The sequence below is a fragment of the Moschus berezovskii genome, chromosome 3 (assembly GCF_049115385.1).
Source record: "Moschus berezovskii isolate FMDL1 chromosome 3, NW_MosBer_1.0, whole genome shotgun sequence".
NCBI classification, from domain to species: domain Eukaryota; kingdom Metazoa; phylum Chordata; class Mammalia; order Artiodactyla; family Moschidae; genus Moschus; species Moschus berezovskii.
Window position 1 is genome coordinate 91,798,151 of NC_142462.1, and position 19,835 is coordinate 91,817,985.

At 40.6% G+C, this 19,835-nt stretch overlaps 1 protein-coding gene across 2 annotated transcripts in view; it reads left to right on the forward strand.

The window, feature by feature from the left end:
* Positions 1–19,835, forward strand: part of VPS41 (VPS41 subunit of HOPS complex) — a 200,167-nt gene that overhangs the window by 119,570 nt on the left and 60,762 nt on the right. For both annotated transcript variants that reach the window (XM_055421159.2, XM_055421160.2), the window contains exons 8-10: positions 5,841–5,960; positions 7,182–7,328; positions 13,718–13,784. In XM_055421159.2, coding sequence (XP_055277134.1) covers positions 5,841–5,960; positions 7,182–7,328; positions 13,718–13,784 — 334 coding nt within the window. The remainder of the gene's footprint in view (positions 1–5,840; positions 5,961–7,181; positions 7,329–13,717; positions 13,785–19,835) is intronic.

Genomic DNA, 19,835 nt, shown 5'->3' on the forward strand with positions numbered 1-19,835 from the left:
AATTCCCATAGATTAGGATGGAAAAATCCTAACCCCTCCTATCTGAAACTGGAAAATGTTATCCATCAAATGCTGCATGTACAGCATCATTTTATTTGGAGAGTTTCAAAGGACAATAATGGCAATAATTTTGTAATTTCTAGCTGACATTTAAGAGTTTACGCTATGTATGGACTAGGAGATAGGACTCATGAGTAAAGGGTTGAGTGAATTGGGAATTTGGGATTGACATCCACACACTGCTCTGTTGATAGATAAATATATAACCAATAAAACAGATAACCAAGCAGGACCTACTGTATAGCACAGGGAATGCTGCTCCGTATTCTGTAATAACCTAAATGGGAAAAGAATCTGAAAAAGAATAACAGATAGATGCATATGTATAGTTGAATGACTTTGCTGAAACTAACGCAGCATTGTTAATCAACTGTGCTTTAATATAAAATAAAAGCATTTTTAAAAGAATTGAATGGAGTGCAGAGGGAAGACAGAAAGAAATACTTCATGGGATCAAGCCAGTAACATAGAGGAGAAGGGCAGGCTGGGTGGGGGGAGGACAGGAGAAGTGGGTACTGTGACGTTCCAGAAAGCTTTGTGCAAGCGGACAAACCCATTCCAGGACATCATTGCTCAGACCAAAGGGGAGACCAGTGGACATCCCTGAAGCCAAGGAGCCGCAGTAACCTAAGCCAAATAGAGAAGGTCTCGCCTTACAGTCCATAGTGTCTCAAAGAGTCAGACGTGACTGAAGCAACTGAGCACGGCACAGCACCTTCAAAGGACTTTTCAAATTTATGACAAGTTGTGCACAAGTTATATCCTCTGACATTGAGCTAAAGGAGAGAGACCAGCATTTTAGGAGTAGGACATGGTGTCAGTGTACATGAGCCCTTTCTCAGAGTGTGCGGATGTATTCCTTGGATGAATCAGTCGTAGGGCCCTTTCCTTTAGATGCGTGAGTGAGGGCAGATGCTTCTGTGTCTGAAATAGGGTACAGACGTTGCCAACTAAAGGCTGGCCAAATGACTAGAGGATTTGGGAATTACACAGCTCCTTCCTTAGCAAATACATTGTATTTTTGGACAAGGAAAGAAGGAATGACTTTTAGACCCAGGAAAACCTACTCAGTATCTAATATTTGTTATTCCTTGTGTGTCTAGCAAAGCATCTATAAGATTTGGGTTTCTTTCCCCGATACATTTGGGGAGATGAGAAGTAAATACATTGTTCTCAGTGAACTAGATATGATGTGGCACCCATGATCCCATGACTCAGAACCAGTATTTGACTTAGCAAAAGAATTCTCCAAAATAATGATCTTCTCTAACATATTTAAGGCTATTTGTTTAGAGATCATCTCTTAATTTTCAAATATAAAGGTAAAGTGATGAAACTACCACTATTTGAAAGACATGAGAAAAATAATATGAAACGTGTCTAAAACTGTAATGGAAATGAGTTAAAACTTAACTAGTTTACAGAAGCTAGGATCATTAGCTACCCACCCGCCCCCCTCCCCCGTTGTTTTCAAGCACCCATCAGTGAGTCAGTGATATCAGATAGGTACTACTGATGCCGTGTTATAAAAATAACATTAAGGGACCAGGCTCTTTGCTCCTTTGATTCATGTCAGGGCAGGGCACACAAGGTTTATTGTAATAGGACTCTGGAAATTCAGGCAGAATTCAACATTCTCTCCTTTCCTTCCTGCCCTCTGCTGGAAGTTTTCCTTGGAGCCAGAGCAGGAGACAAAGGGAGGCCGGGGCCCAGCAGTCTCAGCTTCCTCCCATTGCAAAAATCACACTGACCACAGCAGAAATGATGAAGTAGAGTGACCTTGGCTTGGGTGGGAATTGCAACAATATTTTATTAAGAATTTTCTAAAGAAGTTAGTGTTTTATTTAAAAATTAGATACCGTTTATGTGAATTCTCACCCATAGACAGGAGACCATAAATGATCTTTTCACTTAGCTCCAGTGAATTTTTTATTTTGTTTTATTTCAAATTTTCCCCTAAATTATCCTGTTAAAATTAGAGGATTGACTTTCATCCCCATATCTATTAACATTATAAAGAATAATTCATGTGTGCTATGTAGAATAATTATAAAAGGAGGAATAATACAAAATCACTTGTCCTCTCTTTCTGGAGTGATGATCGCTTTGTCTCTCAGGTTTTATATATGGATACACATTCATATTTTATTTCAAAGTCATTGTATTTAATCTATTTTGCAATCTGCTTAATATGCCCAGAACATCTTTTCCTATAAATAAGTGTCCATAGTTAAAACACACACACCCACACACCATATATACACAGACATGTCCCTCCCCCCAGTGTCTGACCTTATCATTTTGGTTCATCTTTGTCAATTTTTCTTTCCTTTTTCCTTCACCTGTCAGTTCTGAGACCACTGCTCTACTGTTGGGGGTATTAATTAAAAAAGAAAAAATGTTTTAGTATCTAGCAGGTCAGATCACCCCCCCACCCCCAAATTGCTTAATTAAAAAAAAATTTTTTTTGGTTATTGTCACGCATTTTCAAATGAGTTCACTGCATTTTAGAAGCTCTAGAAGTAATTCCTTTGGGATTTTCTTGGGGTTTGCATGAAAACTGTAGGTTAACTTCGTAAGACTTAAGCTCTTCAGTGAGAATTCTGAGTCTTGTCATCCAGATACACGCTGTATCTTTCCATTTATTTTGCTCTCCTCCTCTGTCCCTCAATAAAGTGTTTTTGTTCTCCGTGTAGCTAGTACACACACATCTGTTTCTGTCCATTATTAACTTTGAGAGCTATGGACTTGCCGTTGTTTACAACTTTGATTGCATCCCCTAAAGTTTAGGTTTGTACTGTTTGTATTTTCATTTTCCAAGTGCTCTGGCTGCAGTTTGATTTCCTCTTTTACCCAAGGATAGAGAGTATTTATTTTTTTATTTCCGTTTTTTTTCTTCTTGTTTTGCTCTTCTTGTCTTTTGTTATCAATTTCTTGTTTTATTTTCTTGTCACCTGAGAATAAAGAGAATTATTCCTGAAGTTCTTTTCTGCTTTACGTTATGTCTCATTCATGTGGTGGTAGGAGTGGGAGATTTTTTTTCTTATTCCCTAGATAAGTTTTATTGTTTTCAAATCCTGAATTTTTCCATATTGCCAGTGTTTTCTTCTTGTGAGCTCATATTTACGAGACGTGGCTGTGAAGTTGTCCAGAGATTTTGTGAGAACTTGTCTAAATCTTTTACTCTGGACAGTGGTGGGAGAGCTTTTATGTTTTCCATTTTGCTGAATTGGAACATAATTGTCTGTTGGGAAAATGGATACAAAAGAATGCATTGGATTGGCCAAAAAGTTCATTTGGGTTTCCGGTATGATGTCACAGAAAAATCCACACGAACTTTTTTGGCCAACATAGTAATTATTGGCACAGCAGGGAAGTGCTGTATTTTAAAAAATAAGAAAACAAAAACAAAACTTGTTCTCTGTACTTATGAAGGGCAGGTACTGCCCACCTCAGTAACGGGCATGGTTGCCCTCAGGAGGTCCCCTCCAGTACCAGCCTGCTTGCTTTTTCCTTCCCAGCTGTTTCTCCGAGCAACGGCCAGCGTGGCAGTTCAGGTGTGCTGTTGCCAGTGCTGGTCAAGGGCCCTGTGTCCCTGCCTGAGATTTCCCCAGAGCGCCCCTCAGCCCCAGCCCCCAATGCACTGTGGTATCCTGCTGTATACTTGACCGAGGCGGGCTCTTTCTTGTAATGAGTCAGCTCACAGCCTTCACCGGGCTCCTCCTTCTGTAATATTTTATAGAACTTTAATTTGAAATTGAGGGCGTATTTAATTTTTCTGACCCAGGTTCAGACTGTTCCCCTTTTAATACTCCATTGGCCATTTCTTGGTGGGAATTGGTGAGGGAGATGCCTCACCCTGCATCTCCATGCCTCTCCCCCTGGCCATCCAGCAGAGCCGCCCTTCCAACAGGTGCTGCTGGAGCTCTCCCTGGCCCTCCCCACTTTTATACAGTCCCAGTCACCTGACCAAGGCCACCGAGGTGGGGATGACAGACCTTTTGGTTCCTCATGTTGAATACAGTTGTCAGTAGCTACCTGTCTTTAGTGAAGTGTGACCTGATGTGTGGTAGGAGCCATACTCTCAAGCTTTCACCTCTGATCCTCAGTTTCAGACCTGTCCCATCACAAAACCCCACACGCACACAGTGACCACCTTAGCTCTGTTCTCTGCGTCATGACCCAAGGGAGAGGCTGAGTCACAGCTGGAGGCTGTACCTAAGGGTCGCTAACTGGAGGCAGGCAGCCTTGGTGGTGAGAATTTCTTAGAACCTGGGCCAATGGAGATGGCTTAGAAGATCACTGAGCATGTAGAAGAGCTCTGTCCTGTGTATGTCCAATGGGAACACAGGACCACATGTCTTTTGTAAAAGTTCTGACTCCAGTCTCCGCTAAGGATGTTGTAAGGCTGCCTTGCTCTTGCATGGATGACAGAGAACTTGAAACTTTTCTAGCATTTTTATGAGACTAAACTGAGCTTATTTATGATGATGGCCACTTATTTAATTATAAGTCCCCCTCACCTTTTTTTGTGTGTGTGCCCCTCTGGCTACTGAGAAAGATATATAAAAATATTAATAATGTGAATTTACTTTCTGTCACCTTTTTTTCTTCCTTTTTTGGAGGTTGGGCATTATACTAAGGTATATTGAAATTGACACTTATAATAGGAATTTTTTAAATTCCATTAAGGAATGCTTTTAAAAGATAACTGTGTTTCAGAATTCTATGTCTAACTTACATATTTTAAGTTCTACATTGTATAAATTATTTTGTATGTATTGTTATATATTGTATAAAGGTCTTTTCTTGCAGGATTTAAATTGGATATAGCAAGAAAAACTTTTTTTGATTCCTTAATAATGTGTGATTTCTAGAATTACATCTCTGTGTAGAGGGTTTGACCAGTTATTTTTAGTCATAAAATTTATTCAACATATTTTTTTGATAGGTAGCTACTCTGAAATTTCTGTAGAAGTTAAATTCTAAAGCAGATTTCTCTTGTGACAAGAATAATTACTGCTCAAGTCATTGTTACTTTTCTTGAGTTAAATGAAAGATCCTTTCTAATCATTGCAGCTGAATCTGTGGCTAATCTTATTTTCAGAGAAAAGCTCTAAAGTTTTGATTTCCCAAATTACTAAATAAATTAATCCTGGTTAATTACTTGAAGAACTTTCTGTGGTAAAAATCTTTTGGCTAAATACCATACATGCGCTCTTTTTTCTCTGACTTTTGGTGTTTTGATGCCATCTTGTGGCTAGACTGTGTAATAACTTCAGTACTGAAACATTTTAAACAGTGTCCTGGACAGGATAAGATAGACTGGGAATACTTTCCAAAATGCGAATCATGTGCCACTATAAGTCTGTATTTAAAATATTGAGAGTAATTTCTTTGTTACTTGGATTTGTGGACACAGCGGGAGGAGAGGGTGGGACAGATTGGGAAAGTAGTATTGACATACAGGCATTATTATGTGTATAATAGTGGGAAGCTAGTGGGAAGTTGCTGTGTAGCACAGGAATCTCAGCCTGGTGGTCTGTGATGAGCTAGAGGGGTGGGAGATGGGAGGGGCATTCAAGAGAGAGGGAATATATATATACATATGGCTGATTCATGATTTGTACAGCAGGAAATAGCACAGCATCCTAAAGCAATTATCCTTCAATTAATTATTTTTTAAATTTGTTACTTGTTGAATGTCCAGGCAAAAATAATAAGGAATTTAACATATCTTTTGGTTTTTACAATTCTGTTTTTATGATATTTGTCCCTAGTTGCTGCTATTTGAACGATCTTGGATGAGCAGATGGAAGTCTTCAGTTCTGCATGAAGGGGAAGGGAACATAAGGAGTGTGAAGTGGAGGGGCCATCTGATTGCCTGGGCCAATAATATGGTAACAGTGCACCCCCATCTCTCTCAGGCTTGTTCAGAGCCAGAAGGACGGCCAAACCCAGAGGGCTGTGACAAAGGGTGGGGATGCCACTCCTCCCACCGCCGTTTCTGAAAGGTGCACATGGCGATTTATCTCATACCCGGAAGGGTAAAGAAATTAGATTGCTTTTGGCTTTCATCAGAGAGTAATTTCCAACATATTCTGGGCTCTATTTTAGAGGAAGAAACCCGAGGCATGGAGAATAGCCAAGAAAATGAAAAGGCATCTTAATAATGGAAGGGCTGCAATGGGAACATGGTTTTGAAAATACCATTTGCCTATTAGCCAAGGGCAAGTGCCAGTCGATATGAAACAAGGGCAGGATATTGCTGATTTCTTTTACTCCCAGAATAATCACAGACACAAAATAGGCCTGCCTTTGAAAAAGTGGATCCTAATTTTTGATGCTTCACTTACCTCAAGTTTAGTCGATATGAGTTAGGGCGAATAGAAAGTTTAAAAATTACCTTTAGGACATCTGGCATAGCTATAGCTTTTGGAATTTTGACATACAATTTAGCAAATCAGTGCTATTCCATTTTTTATATTGCCATGCTGCAATGTCATGTGAGCTCTGTTCCCCGACCTGATATCGAACCCAAGCCCCTTGCATTCGGAAGTCCCCAGCTATTCCATTTTGCATGGAATAGCTGCTGTGCTAGATGGGACTTTTCCTACGTCTTTACTGGATCACAGTCACGGTCACTGAATGTATGGCCTCTTGGTTTATAATCACTTAGCTGCTTGCTCAAAGTTTCTTGATTTGAGTACTTTAAAACGTCAGGTGTAGTTTTCTTTACCTAGTGGGTTTTCAGATTCAAAGCTTTTCTGAAAATCAACTCCCATACTTGAGGTGTAACAATACATGTATAAGTGTTTCTTGTCTGTCATTTTGGAAACGTAGTTGCTGATATCTAAACATTTACCCATTGTGTTGCCTGTGCCATCTGCTCATAAAATCTCCTTTGCCTGAAAAGAAGGATGGAGGTTTCCTTTTGTTCTGGGTTTTCACCGGATTCCTGTGAAGTCGGAACGTTTCTGTTGTTCCCAGTGGCACCCAATAAACACTGTCAATACTTTGCAGTGCTTGTTATCACTGGTGTACAGCAGTGGCCGTTATTAAATTTCCTTTCACTTTCCTTCTCTCGAGTCAAGGATGCTTAATGCTCCTTTATTTTCCAGGGCGTGAAGATTTTTGACATCACCTCAAAGCAGAGAATTACGAACGTGCCCCGGGATGATATAAGTCTTCGCCCAGATATGTATCCCTGTAGCCTCTGCTGGAAGGACGATGTGACGCTGATCATTGGCTGGGGGACGTCTGTCAAGGTGGGTTTACTTGTCTTTCTCATGAGTCCATATTGTTATAGAGCTACTGATGATGGTCCAAAGGAATGTGTTCCTGTGTGTGTGTGTGTGTGTGCTGTGTGTGTGTGTGTGTGCTGTGTGTGTGTGTGTGCTGTGTGTGTGTGTGTGTGTGTGTGTGTGTGTGTACTGTTTCTGAAGTCCTTGTTAAATCTGCTATGGTATTGCCTATGTTTTGTGTTCTGGTCCCTTGACCCCGAGGCATGTGGGATCTTAGTTCCCTGACCAGGGATCAGACCCACACCCCTTGCATTGGAAGGCCAAGTCCCAACCACTGGACCTCCAGGGAAGTCCAAGAATATGAGTTCTTGAATGGCTTCTCAGAGCCAAAATATTTTCACCTGCATCTTATGGTCATGGGATAAGCGTGTCTGTCTTTTCTCGTGACCTTATCCATGTTCAGAATGGTGTAGCCTTTCTGATCTTTTTTAAATTTCCTGTAACCCAGTCGGCCTTCGCTATTTATGGAATATGCGTTGTGTTGCTGGTTCACCTGGGTCCCTTCCTTCATTGTTTCCTTCCATTTCCCTTAGCTTTGATTCTGAGCTTCTTCAGTAGAACTTATGGTGGGAAAATAAGGTTGAAATGAAATCATCCTGCTTGCTTGCTAGTAGTTTGGTGGAGTAAAGGCCCAGGCTTATTATGGATGACACGACTTGGGACTGTTTTGTCACATATATCGCCTGCCTTTTATATGCCTGGGTAAATAAAGCTGTTCTGCAAAACAAGGCCCAAAGTCCATTCACCTTTATTTCGTACCTAGCAGCGCTTGTCTCGTATTAGGTATTTCAGAGCAAAAATTTTTTGTTTCCCTTTAAAAGTATATACCTTCATCTAAATAAAAAACTTAGCTGAGATAAAGGTGTTGTAAGAAGATATCCCAGCAGTAGTCTAATGGAAGGGCTCAGGCTGTAGAGTCACACGGACCTGGAATCCATTCCAGTTTTCCCACCGAACTTCCTGTGTGACCCTCTCTCATCCTCACTCTCCTCATCTGCAAAATGGGAGCGCTGATAGTTCTCACATCACACATTTTGGGGCAGTTTAATGAAGAACTTAGTATAGGATCTGGCATACCGTGCGTAGGAAATGTAAACTGTCATAGTTATGTCAGAAAATTCCAGAAAGGCCATGAAAGAGACATGGCTATTGAAAATTCCTCTGTGGAAAAGAAAGCATAAAAGTTATTAATGTGGCGATTGTTATCATCAAAATAAGCATTATTAGTTTGAGGTAGATTTAGTTATGATTCAGGTTCTCTTTCTTAGTAGAACACGTCGTAATTGTTTCCTTGTGTTAAATGAACACAACAGTTACATTTAAGATAATAGGAAGGAGGTTGTACCTCAAAGTCAAGGACAAGAGAGGGATTCTCCGTCTCCCTATCCCAGTACTGATCCAGCAAACTGATGTTCTTGATAGTTTTTAAGTATCTTAAATAGACCAAGTGGCTTTTTCCCTTGTTTTAAAGTTGGGATTTTCTTTTCTTTTTTGGTGAAAGAAAAGGGAAACTAGCCTATTGGGACATGAAAGAAGTTTGATGATTGCTACTGGAAATGCTTCCTCCATTAGGCTGAATTATGATCCCCAAGATAGCAATCCTGATTCCTACCACCTATAAATGTTTCTTTATGCGGTAAAGAGCCGAGCAAAAAGATATGACTAACCGAGCCTCCATAGATGGGGAGCTTATCCTGCATTATCTGGTGGTGTTATTCAGTGACCAAGTTGTGTCTGACTTTCTTCATCCCCATGAACAGCAGCACCCTAAGCTCCTCTGTCCTTCACTCTCCCCTGGAGTTTGCTGAAATCATGTCCATCGAGTCAGTGATGCCATCCAACCATCTCATCCTATGTCACTCCCTTCTCCTTTACCTTCAGTCTTTCCCAGCATGAAAGATTTTTCCAGTGAGTCAGCTCTTTGCATCAGGTGGTCAAAAGTATTGGAGCTTCAGTATCAGTCCTTCTAATGAATATTCAGGACTGATCTCCTTTAGGATTGACTGGTTTGATCTCCTTGCAGTCCAAGGGACTCTCAAGAGTCTTCTTCAACACCACAATTCAAAAGCATCAATTCTTCGGCGATCAGCTTTCTTCACAGTCCAACTCTCACATCCATACATGACCACTGAAAACGCCAGAGCTTTGACCACACGGACCTTTGTTGGCAACGTAATGTCTCTGCTTTTTAATATGCTGTCTAGGTTGTTCATAGCTTTTCTTCCAAGGAGCAAGCATCTTTTAGTTTCATGGCTTCAGTCCCCATCTGCAGTGATTTTGGAGCCCAAGAAAATGAAGTCTGTCACTGTTTCCATTGTTTCCCCATCTGTTTGCCATGAGGTGATGGGACTGGATGCCATGGATCTTTGTTTAATGAATGATGAGTTTAAGCCAGCTTTTTCACTCTCCTCTTTCACTTTCATCAAGAGGCTCTTTAGTTCCTCTTCACTTTCTGCCATTAGAATGGTACCATCTGCATATCTGAAGTTGTTATAACAACCGGCAGTCTTGATTCTAACTTGTGCTTCATCCAGCCCAGCATTTTGCATGATGTACTGTGCATATAAGTTAAATAAGCAAGGTGACAATATACAGCCTTAATCTATTCCTTTCCCAATTTTTAACTAGTCTGTTGTTCCATGTCTAGTTCTAACTGCTGCTTCTTGACCTGCATTCAGGTTTTTCAGGAGACAGGTAAGGTGGTCTGATATTCCCATCTCTAAGAATTTTCCACAATTTGTTGTGATGGATCACAAGAAGACTTTAGCATAGTCAATGAAGCAGAAGTAGATATGTTTCTTTTTGGAGGGAGGGGAGTTCCATTTGCTTTTTCTGTGATTCAGTGAATGTTGGCAATTTGATCTCTCGTTCTTCTGCCTTTTTTAAATCCAGCTTGCACACCTGAAAGTTCTTGGTTTACGTACTGTTGAAGCCTAGCATGTGAATGAATGCAATTGGGTTGTAGTTTGAACATTTTTTGGCATTGCCTTCTTTGGGATTCGGATGAAAACTAACCTTTTCCAGTCCTGTGGCCACTGCTGAGTTTTGCAAATTTGCTGACATATCGAGTGCAGCACTTTAACAGCATCATCTTTTCGGATTTGAAATAGCTCAGCTGGAGCTATCTTTGTTTATAGTAATGCTTCCTAAGACCTGCTTGACTTCACACTCCAGGATATATGGCTTTAGTTGAGTGGCCACACCATTGTGTTATCTAGGTCATTAAGACCTTTTTTGCATAGTTCTTCTGTATGTTCTTGCCACCTCTTCTTAAAATCTTATGCTTCTATTAGGTTCATACCTTTTCTTTCCTTTATTGTGCCTATCTTTGCATGAAACGGTCTCTTGGTATCTCTTATTTTCTTGAAGAGGTCTCTAGTCTTTCCCATTCTATTGTTTTCCTCTGTTTCTTTGTATTGTTCACTTAAGAAGGCTTTCTTATCTCTCCATGCTATTCTCTGGAACTCTGTATTCAGTTGGATATATTTTTGCCTTTCTTCTTTTCTTTTCTCTTCTTTTCTCGGCTACATGTAAGGCCTCCTCAGGCAACCACGTTGCCTTCTTGCGTTACTTTTTCTTGCAGATGGTTTTGGTCACCACCTCCTGTACAGTGTTACGAGCCTCCATCTATAGTTCTTCAGGCACTCTGACTATTAGATCTAATCCCTTGAATCTATTCATCACATCTACTATGTAATCATAAGGGGTTTGATTTAGGTCATACCTGAATGGTCTACTTTCTTCAATTTAAGCCTGAATTTTGCAGTAAGGAGCTCATGATCTGAACCAGTCAGATCCAGGTCTTGTTTTTGCTGACTGCAGAAATGTACATTGATCTATCAATTCTACCTCTAGGAATTTATCCTAACTAAACAGAAGTCCAAAAGTTTTATATAGTGGCATGTTGATTGCATTATTGCTGGCATCAGAAAGAGATAAGAAGCAAAAAACTAATGTCTAAAATAGGATTGATTACAGTTCATTCATGTAATGAAATACTATAAAGATATTGAAGAATCATGTAAGGATATTTAAATAGCACATTAAACTATTTGTAGTAATTTTAGGTTAAGAAAAGTAGCTTCTCCAAAAGTGTGAATTGTTAATAGTGTTCAGTTTGTTCTGGGTCATTGTATGATTTGTTTTTTCCCTTTGGATTTTCTGTAGTTTAGAAATTTTCATGTTGTAGGTACACTTAGGGAGAAGGAAATGGCAACCCACTCCAGTGTTCTTGCCTGGAGAATCCCAGGGATGGGGGACCCTGGTGGGCTTCTGTCTATGGGGTCACACAGAGTCGGACACGACTGAAGTGACTTAGCAGTAGCAGCAGCAGGTACACTTAGGGATACAGCTATAAAATAATGCAATAAATACTGTATAAAAGAAGTTTGTATAGGATCAGTACTTATGACTCAGTCTTTTTTTTTAATTGAACTGTAGTTGATTTATAATGTTGTATTAATTTCTGCTGTATAGCAAAGTGAGTCAGTTACACACATGTATATATATACACATATTCTTTTTCATATTCTTTTCCATTATCATTTATCGTAGGTTATTGAACATAGTTCCCTGTGCTATTCAGTAGGTCCTTGTTTATTCATTCTATATGTAATAGTTTGCATCTACTAACCCCAAACTTCCTATCCTTCCTTCCACTTGTCCCCTCCCCTTTGGCAACAGGTATGATCATCTCTAGGTCCATTAATGTTGTTGCAAGTAGCATTATTTCATTCTTTTTTAGAGCTGAGTAATAGTCTATTGTTTATATGTACCACATCTTGTGTATCCATTTATCTGTTGATGGACATTTGCAGCACAGTCTTAAACTGGATGGCTGAACTATGTAAATTTTTCTCAGTTCTTATTACAAAATAGAGTACGTTTACTTTAGAAAACACAGCAAAAAATAATCATAAAATATCCATAGTCTTATTATCCTAAAACGTCCACAGTTAACACACGTATGTGTTAACGGCTGTGTGTGTGTGGCTCACACACACACACACACACACACATATATATAAAATAAATGCACAAAATTTCTATTCAAACTGTATACATATAATTTAAAATATGAGTTGGAAAACTTTCTGTAAAAGGCTGGTGGTAAAGATTTTAAACTTTAAGTGAAGTAAATGAATGTTGCTCAGTCATGTCTGACTCTTTGCAACCCCAGAATTCTTCAGGCCAGAATCCTGGAGTGGATAGCCTTTCCCTTCTCCAGGAGATCTTCCTGACCCAGGGATTGAACCCAGGTCTCCCGCATTGCAGGTGGATTCTTTACCAGCTGAACTGTAAGGGAAGCCCAAGAACACTGGAGTCGGTAGCCTATCCCTTCTCCAGCAGATCTTCCAGACCCAGGAATCAAACCAGATTTTCCTGCATTGCAGGTGGATTCTTTACCAGCTGAGCTACCAGGGAAGCCCTTTGCCTGCTACATATTGTTTCTGCCAAGAAATTTCCTTTTTATTTGTTTTTCCTTCCCAGTTTCCCTCCTCTCCTTTTCACTTTTTCAAACCTTTGAAAATGTAAAAATTATTTTCAGCTTACAAGCTGTAAAAAAATAGACCAGAGGCTCGGCTGTAGTTACCATCTCTGATTTAAATTATGTAATACACTTATTTTAATGAGCTTGAGAGAAGAAGAGCGTGTGACACTTTTGCAAAGTAGTATTTAGCAACAGTGAAATAAATTACTAAAATGTGATCAGAAACACTAGACCTATATGGGTGTTGCCCAAACTAGCCATTGGGCATCTGGGGCTCTGTGCTTTTGCTGGAGTTTTATTTGGATGATGACTGAGGGAGTCTGTCAATAGAGTTGCAGAAAATGGGTCATTGGAAAAGTCTTAAAACTATATTCACTTCCTTATTTTCTTTGTCCCTGAATAAAACTTTATTGGAGAATAATCTCTCTGGGACCTGGCACCGTGAGAGTAGGGCTCCTAAGGTGACTCGGTGGTAAAGAATCCGCCTGCCAATGCAGAAGACAGAAGAAATGTGGGTTCGATCCCTGGGCTTGGAAGATCCCCGGGAGTAGGAAATGGCAACCTGCTCCAGTATTCTTGCCTGGAGAATTCCATAGACAATGGAGCCTGGGTGCCGCATTCCATGAGGTCACGAAGAGTCGGACATACCTGACCAACCGAGCATACCAGGTTGGAGAATATAAGTAATGGTTGCTGAATGTCATTGAAATTAATTTCTGTTACTCAAGTCATAGGGTAGGATGTGTGCATCCTGTCTTCAGTGCTACGTAGCTAATTTAGCAAAAGTACCATATAGTGAATGAGATGTGATCAAGAGTTTTCTATCAGATGAATAAAAATGACCTTTGGCTTTCCTTTCTAGATATGCTCGGTGAAGGAACGGCACGCCAGTGAAATGAGGGACTTACCAAGTCGATATGTTGAAATAGGTATGCTTTCTGTGGTATAAACCTTCAAAAGAGAATCCATGTTATGAGGGGGGGATCTAAGGCCATGTTCTTCAGGGCTCACCATTGGCAGCTCAATGAAATGGATCAAGAAGCTTCTGAGTTTTGAAACTTGGCTGTAGAGATCTTTTGTCCTAACTCTATTTCGACTTTTTAACAATAATTGTAATTGGCTTTGACATTAAATAAACATGGGGTTGGGGTTCTGGTTCTGTTATTTAAACTACCTGCACTTTGGACAGATGTCTACGTGCCTCTATATTCTCATCTATAAAATGCAGAAAAGAATATGCGTCCCATAGGTTGTTTGTGAGAATTCCAAGAGTCCATGCACAGCTCATAACACAGTACTCACACTTGGTCCTGATTCCTTATGCCGTCTTGGTATTTACCTCCTCGTCACTGGTCTGGTCCAAGCTGCTGTGGTCTTTTATCTGGATCACTGCAGCAGACACTTAACTGGTTCATCTCTTTCCACCATGAATTACTGTGCGCTAGTCCCCCCACTGCAGTCAAAATACAAATCAGACAGTGTCACCACTCTTCAGTCCCTTCCCAGTGTTCTTAGATAAAGGTGAGACTCCTTAAGTTGACCCTAGGGATCTGCACTGGCACTCACCTGCCTTCCTAACTTCAGCTCGTAACAGGCGTCTCTTTGATCTCTGTGTTCCAGCCCCACTGGCTTTCTTCCACCTACGCATGCTGCTTCTGTGCTTCTTCCCCTCTCTCTAGAATGTTTGTCTTGCCTCTTTTTGCTTATGGATCTATTATCACCTTTAATTAAACCTCAGATCAAATGTTGCTTTCCTGGGAAAGCCCACTGGCCATCCCTAAGCAGGTCACATCCCCCCATGATAGACAGGTAGCATTTCCCTTTCTGAATGTTGTTTGAGTTGCAGTGATCATGTGATTATTTGGTGCATTTCTGTCTCTTCCATCAGACTGTAACCTCCTTGGTTTTGCTCAGTGTTTGGTTCTCAGGGACCTGGCACCATGCATGACACATAGTAGGTACAAAGTAATATTAGGTTGAATGAATCAGGGACTCTGGGAAACAAGTATTCAGGAAAAGTATGCCAAGGAGGCTATGCCACTACTTTTATAACTTGAGCTTTATGACCTAGTGCCAAAGTTATTCAAACAGAAAAGGTGAAAACTGACTGATATTTGTCGATTAAACAAATAGAATAAAAACTCTTTTTGTATTATTTAGTACTGAACAATAGAAGACAGAGTTTTGTGGCCAAAAAAAAAGGTTTGCCATGTTATGTGTCAGGTAAATAGTTTGTTTACCCATTTCGATGGGAGAGGAGGAATATACATTTGATGGGTTGTTATAAACAGGGAGAAGCTGAGATAAATCATTTGCACAAAACTGTATTTCTACAAACAGAAAGATATTCCCACCTGGCTAATATGTGTGTAACATTTAAATATTTTATACTGGAAGTCATAAATTGGTGGTAAGGTTTTGATCATTGTAGTTGTTTGCCGTAGAAGGATAAATGAATCTATATATTCACAGTTTGGATTGCTTGGGGTATGGACAAAATAGGCGTATGCAGAATATAATGGTACTGAGAAAAACTGAGTAACCTGATAAAAAGGCAGAACTAGAAGATAAAGATAGTTATTTCAGTCTCTCTTATTTCCTGCCTCTCCTGTGCCCACCAGTAAAAAACCTGAAAGTCTCGATGCTGTGTCCCAAGAGATAAGTATTAGAATATTTTAAATGCAGGTAGATAAAAAAGGGTAATAGCTGTGGGAATTTTAGGATGTAAAAATTGCCTGGAAGGCCTGAAAATGTAGCAGTGCCATCTTTTCTCCTTACTTTGTATTATTATACAAGTGCTGCTGCTGATGATGCTAAGTCGCTTCAGTCGTGTCCGACTCTGTGCGACCCTGTAGACAGCAACCCACCAGGCTCCCCCGTCCCTGGGGTTCTCCAGGCAAGAACACTGGAGTGGGTTGTCGTTTCCTTCTCCAATACAAGTACTAGGTATGGGGTATTGTGCTATGGGTACTATCTGCTTTAGTCCACTTTAACATCACAGACATCTTGGAATGTGAAGTCAAGTGGGCCTTAGAAAGCATCACTACGAACAAAGCTAGTAGAGGTGATGGAATTCCAGTTGAGCTATTTCAAATCTTGAAAGATGATGCTGTGAAAGTGCTGCACTCAATATGCCAGCAAATTTGGAAAACTCAGCAGTGGCCACAGGACTGGAAAAGGTCAGTCTTCATTCCAATCCCAAAGAAAGGCAATGCCAAAGAATGCTCAAACTACCGCACAATTGCACTTATCTCACACGCTAGTAAAGTCATGCTCAAAATTCTCCAACCCAGGCTTCAGCAGTATGTGAACCGTGAGCTCCCAGATATTCAAGCAGGTTTTAGAAAAGGCAGAGACGCCAGAGATCAAATTGCCAACATCCGCTGGATCATGGAGAAAGCAAGAGAGTTCCAGAAAAACATCTATTTCTGCTTCATTGACTATGCCAAAGCCTTTAATTGTGTGAATCACAATCAACTGTGGAACATTCTGAAAGAGATGGGAATACCAGACCACCTCACCTGCCTCTTGAGAAACGTGTATGCAGGTCAGTAAGCAACAGTCAGAACTGTACATGGAACAACAGTTCAGTTCAGTTCAGTCGCTCAGTCGTGTCCGACTCTGCGACCCCATGAATCACAGCACGCCAGGCCTCCCTGTCCATCACCAACTCCCGGAGTTCACTCAAACTCATGTCCACAGAGTCGGTGATGCCATCCAGCCATCTCATTCTCTGTCGTCCCCTTCTCCTCCTGCCCCCAACCTTTCCTAGCATCAGAGTCTTTTCCAGTGAGTCAACTCTTCGCATGAGGTGGCCAAAGTATTGCAGTTTCAGCTTTAGCATCAGTCCTTCCAGTGAACACCCAGGATTGATCTCCTTTAGAAGGGACTGGTTGGATCTCCTTGCAGTCCAAGGGACTCTCAAGAGTCTTCTCCAACACCACAGTTCAAAAGCATCAATTCTTTGGTGATCAGCTTTCTTCACAGTCCAACTCTCACATCCATACATGACCAGGGGAAAAACCATAGCCTTGACTAGACGGACAACAGACTGGTTCCAAATAGGAAAAGGAGTACGTCAAGGTTGTATATTGTCACCCTGCTTATTTAACTTATATGCAGAGTACATCATGAGGAACGCTGGGCTGGAAGAAGCACAAGCTGGAATCAAGATTGCCAAGAGAAATATCAATAACCTCAGATATACGGATGACACCACCCTTATGACAGAAAGTGAAGAGGAACTCAAAAGCCTCTTGATGAAAGTGAAAGAGGAGAGTGAAAAGGTTGGCTTGAAGCTCAACATTCAGAAAACAAAGATCGTGGCATCTGGTCCCATCACTTCATGGGAAATAGATGGGGAAGCAGTGGAAACAGTGTCAGACTTTATTTTTGCGGACTCCAAAATCACTGCAGATGGTGATTGCAGCCATGAAATTAAAAGACGCTTACTCCTTGGAAGGAAAGTTATGACCAACCTAGATAGTATATTAAAAAGCAGAGACATTACTTTGCCAACCAAGGTCCGTCTAGTCAAGGCTATGGTTTTTCCCGTGGTCATGTATGGATGTGAGAGTTGGACTGTGAAGAAAGCTGAGCGCCAAAGAATTGATGCTTTTGAACTGTGGTGCTGGAGAAGACTCTTGAGAGTCCCTTGAACTGCAAGAAGATCCAACCAGTCCTTTAGAGGAGATCAATCCTGGGTGTTCATTGGAAGGACTGATGCTAAAGCTGAAACTGCAATACTTTGGCCACCTCATGCGATGAGTTGACTCACTGGAAAAGACTCTGATGCTGGCAGGGATTGGGGGCAGGAGGAGAAGGGGACGACAGAGAAAGAGATGGCTGGATGGCATCACTGATTTGATGGAGGTGAGTTTGAGTGAACTCCGGGAGTTGGTGATGGACAGGGAGGCCTGGTGTGCTATGATTCATGGGGTCGCAAAGAGTCGGACACGACTGAGTAACTGAACTGAACTGAACTGAACTGAACCATCACAGCAGCCCTTTGAAGGGCAGGTAGTAGTCTTCTTATTCTATAGATAAAAAAACTGAGACTCGTGGTAAATAACTCATCCAAGATCTTAATGCCGTGGCATTAAAATGGATAGAATCTAAGCCCAGAGAATGACCAAGCAAGGAGGTCAGACAGTTTGCCGAATTCCTGTCTGATCTTGATTAAGTACTTTAATGTCCCTGAGCTAGACTTTCTTCACTTGTGAAATGGAGATTAGGGACTTCCCTAGTGGCCCAGACTTCCACTGAAGGGGGCATAGGTTCTGTCCATGGTCTGGAAAGTAGATCCTATTTGCCTCATGGTGTGGCCAAAAAAATATATTTTTTAGTAAAAAATAAAAAGAAATAAAATGGAGATGATGAGACCTACCATCCCTGATGGCTGGGAGAATTAGGTGTGATGTAAGGAAAGTCTGCAACACACTCCTTGGCATACAGTAGATGCTCACTGAACCACAGTGGTTATCATCACTGTGCAGACTTTAATCCCAGCTCCTCAACTGCTAGTAGCTAGAGCCCTGGGATCACATTATTAAAGTGTAGTTCATCTGTACTACAATTTCCACGAAATAGACCGTGTGCGGGTACCAACAATATCACATTACAGACATTTTACTACTATGGTTAGGGGTTAAGTACCACTTTTGTCCCCTCTTGAGAGCAAAGCTTTAAGAATATAAACCATTTCCCCAGCAGGAGGCAAAGTGGTTCGGATAAGAGTCCTTGACTAGGATAAAAGAAAAGAGAAATATTAGCGGGTTTGGATTACAATTTGCTTTAGCCCTAGACATTATAAGCCACTGTTCTTTACTAAATGAAGTGAAAATGACATTGAGATGAAAGAAATGTCTGTGGCTGTACATTTCTTAGAAGCCAGATGTTTATAGCTCTTCCTTACAAGGCAGAATCTTAAAAATAGTGTAAAAGTTATTCCTCTCAATAAGATATTAATTTATTTTTGTAAGCGAAAGATAATATTGATAGTAAATATGAAGCTTACTGGCCAGTCTCCAACCCATGAAGACTTAAGATTACTTAAGACTTTTCAGATGTCATTTATTCTTCCATATTACAGTGTTAAAATGTGTTGTGGTCCATGACTGCTTTACTTATTTTAACTTAACTTGGGTATCTTGTCACGGGACTCCCTAACCCTCTGGTACTTTTCATAATAAAATGTTGGGGGAAAATACTCAGTACAGAAGAATTAGTAGATTATAGAGATAATCAAACTGAATATAACAGAGGAGGAAACCATATAGGGCTAGATCCTTAAGCACAAACACCCTGAACTGTCCTGATTCCCTTTCAGATTTAGACACAGAGATGAAACTTTTCACTAAAGTCATCCTTGGTCCTAATGGAATGGTAACTGGGAGCTGATATTATGTTGTTGGGAAATGAATCCAATATTGATGTGTCATTTGGGGGGTATCTCCTGTCAGGGGCAGACAATTTACATGCAAGGAATTAATGATTAACTCCCTAGTCTTGATCTCGTGTGGAAATTTGTTTCAAAAAAATAATAAGAGAAAATCTATATGGGAAGCTACATAGAATGAGAGAAGCCAGGAAGATAGAGAGGAGAAAAGCAAGGGACATCTCTTTCACTTTAATTAAACAGAGTCCATATCTTTAGTTGACTATATGCTGTGGCTCTGTTTAGTACATTGTTCTATTTTCAGCCTCTTGATTGGGAAAACAGTGACTTGGAAATTGAAGGACTTTTTGCATGACATAAGAGAGCTGTGAAATCAATACTCTTCTTAGATCTAGCTGTCTCTCTCTCCAGCCACCTGTTAGCGTTCTGACCCAGACACTCAGGTTCCAGCAGTGGGACAGTTCTCTGCACGAGAGTACCAAGGTTTATCTCCATGTCACAGTCTCAGCAGGAATCAGGATAGTTCACGGTGTTTTGGTGACGGGTTTAACTCTGTGTGGTTTTCTGATCTCTTAGAATTTAG